The 7,939-nt window shown below is 43.5% G+C and overlaps 1 protein-coding gene across 6 annotated transcripts in view; it reads right to left on the bottom strand.

Annotated features, from left to right (window-relative positions):
* Nucleotides 1-7,939, bottom strand: part of Shank3 (SH3 and multiple ankyrin repeat domains 3) — a 62,371-nt gene that overhangs the window by 38,873 nt on the left and 15,559 nt on the right. For all 6 annotated transcript variants that reach the window (XM_031353013.1, XM_031352997.1, XM_031353005.1 and 3 more), the window contains exon 11: nucleotides 291-561. In XM_031353013.1, the coding sequence (XP_031208873.1) occupies nucleotides 291-561 (271 nt within the window). The remainder of the gene's footprint in view (nucleotides 1-290; nucleotides 562-7,939) is intronic.

Genomic DNA, 7,939 nt, shown 5'->3' with positions numbered 1-7,939 from the left:
CAGCCATAACTCTCACCTGTGCGCCTTGAGCCTACACAGAAAGATACTCCCAACGAATTTACCACCAGTTTTCATGCTGTAGTGAGCATCCTAACCACAAGTTGGTTACCCAAAACGCCCTCAGCTGCCCCCTATCCTCAGAGTGAGTCCTTCCAGAGCTTAGCATGAGTAAAACCATCACAGAGCTAGCTCCCCCACCCCCGCCCCCAGCCCAAGCCCATCACTGCACAGGTTCCATGAACCACCTTTCATAGCTCTCCACCCATCCTGACCCTTCCAGGCCCTCCTACCTGATCTTGTTGTGACCACCCCTGCCTGACGAGGGGCCGCTGAGGTCATTCTCCTGTTCACCATCCCTGTCACGGTCTTTCTCTTCCTGAAGCCGCTGGAGCAGCAGTTGATGAGGGAGGCTTCGGAGAGTGGGCCCAGGAGAAGCTGCGGGCTGATCACCTTTCAGGTTGATATCACTGGCTGAGCGCTGTAAGGGCCGGGGGGATGCCAAGCCACTCGGGCCAGCCAGGCGCCGTCGCTTTGCATAGCTGGGGGTTTCCCTGAATGGTACTGGAGTAGAGGGGCAGGAGCGAGAGTCAAGATTCAGTGATTTTTTTTTTTGAGATTTTATAATTACAACATTTCTCTTTTTCCTCCCTCCAAACCATCCCATATTCCTTTCCTTGCTCTTTCAAATTCATGGCTTCACTTCTGGGCTGGAGAGATGGCTCAGTGGTTAAGAGCACTGGCTGCTCTTCTATAGGTGGCTGCTCTTCCAGAGGTCCTGAGTTCAGTTCCCAGCAACCACATGGTGGCTCACAACCCATCTGTAATGGGATCCGATGCCCTCTTCTGGTGTGTCTGAAGACAGCTACAGTGTACTCAAATTCATGGCCTCTTTTTTATTGTTATCACATGCATATATGTATGTGCATGGGTATGCGCTGCTGGGTAGATATAATGTTACTTGTATGGATGATTTCGGAGCTGACCGTTTGGTATTAGATAACCAGTTAGTGTGTTCTTCTCTGTGGAAGACTGTTTCTCCCACTCCCAGCATGGGAACTGCAGCCTTGGTTGCCTGCAGTTCTTTGTGTAGGGCAACTGATCTTTTAAAACTAAAATACTGGGCTAGAAGATAGTGCAGTCATTAAAGTGTTTTATGTGCAAAACTAGGAACCTGAATTCAATCCCCAGCACCCACATAAAAATCCAGGAATGTTGGCATGCACTTGTAATCCCAGTGCTGGGGGGGTGGAGACAGGCAGGTAGACTTTAAGGCTCGCTGGCAGCCTGCCCAGCATAATCGGTAAGCCCTAAGCCCTACCAAGAGACCCTGTCTCCAAAATCAATTGGGGGTAGTCCCTGAGGAAAAATACCCAAGGTGGACCTCTGGCTCCAATACACATACACTTACCTTCATATATATTACCTTCATATATAAATATTTACACACACACAAACGAATGGATCTAAAATGTGTTCTAGGAAGTGCCCCAATCCCAGGAAATCAGAACAGCTAACCACATTAATGAAGTCACCCCTGAGTGAACACATCTCATTCCTGCTCCCTCCAACCCTGACTTTATAGATAGAAACTTGCTCCTCTCCTCAGCCAGCTAAGGCCTTGGAATGCCCAGGTCTGTGGTCAGAACTTCCCATGCTACAGGCTTCAGGATACAGCAAGCTACATGTGACAAATCTCGTCCAACTATTGCTATGTGAGACTATATACTATCAACTATAGTCAGGGAAACTTAAAAAGGCATTCTAGACCAGAGCCAGAAAACATCCTAAAAAGAATCAGGCAGTAACTATTTCAGGCTCTGAAAACCACAGAGTCTCCATGGCCATATCTCAGACTCTATCTCAGTAGCGTGAAAAGTGCCATAAATAGTATGTAAACAAATGGGTTCACCTATGTTCCAATTAAGCTTTATGTTAAAAACACATAACATATTGAACTATATGTTGTTTAGAAGAGAACCACTTTAGATCCAAAGTCATAAATATACTGAAAGTTAGAATATTTTCGTTTGTTTGCTTGCTTGTTGTAGTTTGAGCCAGGGTCTTACTCTGGCTGTCTTGGAACTCACTATGTAAACCAGGCTGGCCTCAAACCCAAAGGACTTGTCTGCCTTTGATTCCCAAGTGCTGAGATTAAAGACATGTGATACTATGGCTAAAGTTAGACTATTTAACATCATCATCATCATAAATGATAGTGATGATCATCGTAATAATAACAATAGCAATAATAATAATTCACATAAATAGTGACCAAGGGAGCTGAGTAGAGGCTAAGTAAACTTTAAAAGAAAAAACAGTAAGCCTGGGAAGATAGCTCCTATAGTAAGTATAATGCTTGCTATACATACATGAATACCTGAGTTCGATCCCCAGCACCCACACAAAGTCACTGCCATTGCCTGCATTTATCCCAGAGCTGAGGAGGCAGAGAGAGAAGATCCCTGGGATTCACCAGCCAGCCAGCCTAATCCAATCAGCAAGCCAGTCCAGGGAGAAAACCATGTCTCAACAAGCAAGAGTCGGGAAGGCTCCCAAGGAATACCACTGGGAACTGACCTCAGGCCTAGATAGGCATTCAAACACATCTGCACACAGACATGCACACACAAACACACACATATGCACAAACAATATAGACAGATAGATAGATACTACTTTTGTTACAGTAATTCATCACGATTAGCAATTATTAATATATACACACCAAAGACCATAAAAGCAAAACATACTAAATAAATACCACTGATTTAAAAAGAGAAATAGGGAGGCTGGAGAAATGGCTCAGTGGTTAAGAGCACTGACTGCTCTTCCAGAGGTCCTGAGTTCAATTCCCAGCAACCACATGATGGCTTACAACCATCTGTAATGGGATCTGATGCCCTCTTCTGGTGCGTCTGAAGACAGCAACAGTGTACTCACATACATAAAATAAATAAATAAATATTTTAAAGAGAGAGAGGAATGGCAGTTCCACAATAATATCCAAAACCTTCAATACTCATTTCCAATAACGACTAGAAGGTCGAAGAAGTTGGACGAGGTCACAGGAGACAAGACATGTAGACCTGACTAACACATCTAGGACATCTCACTTAACAGCAAACAGCTGCATTTTAAAAGCAGTAAGAAAGGAGGGATCCGTGGGAGTTTGTCTAGCATACCCAAGTGTCCGGTTCCAGTCCCAGTATTGAAAAAAAAAAGTAGAAAGACCCAGGCTAGCCCGTGTCCATAATCCCAGCACTGTGGGGGCAAAGGCAGGAAGATCACTGCAAGTTCAAGACCAGGCAGGACTTCATAACAATAGTTTCTCAACAACAACAAAAGCATCAGCACACCGGGCATGGTGGCACATACCTTTAATCCCCGCACTGGAGGTAGAGGCAGTTGGATCTCTGTGAGTTCAAGGCCAGCCTGGTCTACATATTGAATCCCAGGACAGCTACAGAGAGAACCCTGATGGGGGGTGGGGGGACGGGGAAGGTGTGCAGAGAGAGGTGGCTCAGACATTAAGCGCACTTGTTGTTGTTGTAGAGGACCTGGGTTCGATTTCCACCACCACATCTCAAACTCTTCCAAAGAGACAGGAAAGAAGAAAACAAAAGCCGATTCCGTGTTACTGATACCCAAACCGGGTAAGGCATTCCAAGGATAACACTAAAGACTTCAGTAACCAATGCAAAGTATCAGTAGAAAGAAGAGGAAAAGCCAGCATCTCTATTGGAGCTAATGCAGCTCAGATAGCTTACAACCATCCAAGACTCTAGTTCCAGGGAATCCCGCAGCTGCCCTCTGGCTTTGCCGGCAGCAACCACTCACATGATGCACAAACATACGTGCAGGCAAAAATCTTCGTATACATAAATAAAATAAAATAAACCAAGAAGTCGACACACTTTTAGCCAGACTGACTTTTTAAAAAGGATATGGAAAAAGAAAGGTAAAAACAGAAATGATTCAGGGCAGTGGTTCTCCACCTTCCTAATGCTGGGGCCTCTAAATATAGTTCCTTGTGTTGTGGTGAACCCCCCCCCCCACTGTAAAGTTATTTCTGTTTCTACTTCATTAACTGTAATTCCACTACTGTTAGGAGTCATGATGTAAATATCTGATGTGCTGATAGAAGACACCTGTAAAAGGATTATTCGATACCCACAAAGGAATTGTGACCCATAGATTGAGAACTGCTGCTTTTATATTATAACCAGCCTTTCAGAAATAAAATACAAGACGATATTGTGAATAATCACTTGCCACCAAATTAGATAAGCTAGGTGGGTAGGATTTTTTTTTTAATCCACAGATTACCAAAACTGACTCGAGAAGAAACAGAAAAGTCTAAACAGACCTGAAACAGGCAAAGAAACTGAGAAATCACAGTCTTCCTTCCAAGGACAGGAACGTGCTAACAGATGGTATTACTACAGACACTCAGGAATCAACACCCATCCTTCTCAAACGCTTCCAAAGAGTCGGGAAAGAAGAAAACAATTCCTGGCTGATTCTGTCTTACGGATACCCAAGCTAGATAATGGACTTCCAAGGACAAAGCTAAAGACCAATGTAGCGCATCAGGAGAACAGAGAGAAAAACCAGCATCACTAGGTGAGCTGATGCAGAAAAAGCATCTGTCGTCATTGCACGCCCTTTAGTGATAAAACATCAGGAAACTATCAACAGAAAGAAGTGTACTCGATATGTTAGGGGGTCTTTATAACCCACAGCTAACATCACACTCAATGGGGAAAGACTACAAGCTCTCTCGTAACATAAGGAGCAGCGTCGATGCTTGCCCTCCTCGCTGCTGTTCAACAGAGAGAAGTTCAAGCTGGAGCGCTTAGGCAACAAAATCAAATAAGGCAGGGCATGACAGCAATGCTTTTAATCACAGCACTCAGGAGTCTGAGGCCAGCCAAGGCTACATAGAGAGACTCCACCCCAAAGGAAGGAAGGAAGGAAGGAAGGATGGAAGGGAGGGAGGAAGGAAGGAAGGAAGGAAGGAAGGAAGGAAGGAAGGAAGGAAGGAAGGAAGGGAGACAAAAGAAATTAAATCTATCCAAATTAGAAAAAAAAAAAAAAGAAGTAAATGCACTTCTGCTTGCAGACAGAATGATCCCGGGTATAGAGAATCCCAATAATCCACCAAGAGAGCCACTAAAGCTAATAAACAAATACAGCAAAGTTGGGCCAAGACCTGTGTCCAAAAGGCAGCTTGTTTCTATACACCAGCAATGAATAACCAACGAAAGAAGAAAACTTTCTCCAACAAATACTGCCAGACAAAGATCCACACGAAAACTGACTATGAACTCACACAACATACAAGACTTAAGTTACAATTGATCAGTGACCTAAATATAAAAAGCTGAACCCATGAAACTTTCAAGAAAACTCAGTGACTGGTATGGGGAAAACGTGTTATTTGAATGCCATGAATGTGGTGACTCTCAAACTTTAAATTCCACCAGAACAAACCAACAACTAATGTAAACCATGAACTGAAACTAGAAATTAGACCAGTTAGAAAACACCCACAAACTTCTAGCCGACCAAAATTGTATTTCTTGGCTTTGCTTGTACAAATTGTGTTTCTCCCTTCTTCTCCTGGCAGAGTGATACTTGCCCCCCATTCATAGGTTACAGAAGGTGACAAAATGTAGACATGCATAAGTCTTTCTTTTATCAGACCTCATATAAGAGTGGCTTCTTGGAGCCACTGAGAACCTTCTTGGGGTCTACATTTTGTGTGAGATTCTCTGGGTTTATTTGACAGGGTTTTGACTCTCTGTGGCTCCTGAAGTCATACTGACTTCTGAAGTTGAAATAAAAAACATCATGGGTCCTGTAGGGAGTCTTTGGGTGTCTAACTGGGTTTTAATGAAAAGATCTCAGTAGGATATTTCCAGGGAGACAAGAAACAATACATTATTTCAACCCTGCAAGTAGGACTCCATCTCAGGACCTGTTCTTTTCTAGAGAAAGGATAAATCTTAATGAGAAAAATTACCAGCTTGGAAGCCACAATGGGCCGTGTGTGTGTGTGTGTGTGTGTGTGTGTGTGTGTGTGTGTGTGTGTGTCTTTCTGTGTCTCACTCATACCACAGTGGGCAGTGTTTTTTGTGCGTGTGTCTCACTTCATAGGCCAGGTTTCCTTTAGTCTCTTATCTCTTACCTCTACACCCAGAATTAAAACATATCCCAAAATCAAGCTCTTCAACCACTGTTAGGCTGATCAAATTCTTGAGCTGAGAAATAGAGGTATTCCCATCTAAGTCAAAATAGTTTCTGCCTTTCTCATAGGGTCCAACCTGAGCTCATGTGTTATCTAGCCATGTCGATAGAACCTGGGTGTGTCACCCTAAGGATCACAGCGTGGCCACAAGCCCCCATGAGGCCCACACAGTCTACATATGAATTAGAAAAGGCTAGAAATCTATGAAAAGCCATTCCTGGTGTGTTTCCCACCCATGCTGCGAGTCAGCGAGACCCAAGGACAAAAGAAAAGTTATGTGACTGATTTCAGAGTGCACTAGGTAATTTGGGGGTTTGGGGTTTTGGGGGGGGGCTTGTTTGTTTGCTTTTTGTTTTTGTTTTTGGAGTTTTGGGGTTGTTTGGGGGGTTGTTTTGTTTTGTTTTTGTTTTTTGGTATGGGCTGTTTGTTCGTATGTTTGTTGAGACAGAGTCTCATTGTGTAGCCCTGGCAGGCCAGGAACTCACAGAGATCTGCCGGCCTCTGCCTCTCAAGACCAGGAATCAAAGCCCTGGGGTGCCATGCCTGACTCCTGGATTTGTTTCCAATCCTAAACTAACTTTGGGACAATCCAGAAAGGCCCCTGCGATATTAAGAAATACTAAATTAAGCTTGTTTGATGTACTAAATTGTTTGAAAACATTGTCACATGAGTAGTACTAAACCTCTTTTTAGAGTGGAGGCTGGGCATAAGGACAGAAAATTCCTATATAGCCAAATTTGTCACTATCCCACCTTGGCCTCCACAGTACTAGGAACATAGGCATACACTCCAGATACCAAATTTTAAATTGTATTTTCACACACTTTCCTGACACAAGCATTCTAAAATTGTACAGAATTCCTAGAAGTCTGACCTGTCTTGGTATCATCTTTTCAGTCGTAAGTCTGCTTGTGATAAAATCTTGTAAGCCATAAGAAGTAACGCAATCACTTATTGGCTGACCTCATCATCAGATCTCAACCATGGCTGATTTCCATCTTGGCGCGTATACAGTTATTCTTGTCAACCTTTTCTAAAGGTATGTGCAACAAGCTGCAGCCCCAAATTATCTCTCCTTCAAAGAGAATGTTGCATTTAGACAGGTGCTGTGGGATACAGGTTTCCAGCAACTTTACGACCATACCATTAGCTTGAATAAGAATTTTCAGAACTGTAATGAAGAAGTGAAAGCCAGGAACAGTGGCACGTGTTCCCAAGTAGTCCAGAGGCTGAGTCCAAAGGACTGGTGAACCCAGAAGTCCAGGGCAAGCCTGAGCAATATATAAACACTGAGAAGAGGTGGGGCAGGAAAAGGAAAGGAGGGTAAATGAAAAAGCAAATGAGAGATGGGTGGGAAGAAGAGAAGAGAAAGAAAAGAGGAGAGAAAAAGAGAAGGAAGAAAGGTGGAAGGAGAAATACCTGGTGGTTTGGAGAGACTGCTAACAAAGTCTAAGCACAACAAAACTTAGGACAAGGGCCTGGCATAATGGTTCACACCTGAAGTCCTGGCACTTGAGGCTGAGGTAAGAGGATCACCATAAATACCCAAGGCCAGCCTGGAGAGGAAGGTGAGGTCCAGGCCTTCTAGGATGCAGAATAATAAACAAACAGAAAAAGAAGTAGTGTCCAGTTAATTTCAGTGTATGATTTTTTTTTCTTTTTTCTTTTCTTTTCTTTTCTTTTTTTTT

Source organism: Mastomys coucha, unplaced genomic scaffold, assembly GCF_008632895.1.
Source record: "Mastomys coucha isolate ucsf_1 unplaced genomic scaffold, UCSF_Mcou_1 pScaffold11, whole genome shotgun sequence".
In the NCBI taxonomy this organism is placed as follows: Eukaryota; Metazoa; Chordata; class Mammalia; order Rodentia; family Muridae; genus Mastomys; species Mastomys coucha.
Note: the sequence above shows the minus strand (reverse complement) of the source record. Positions and strands in the feature narration are given on the sequence as shown.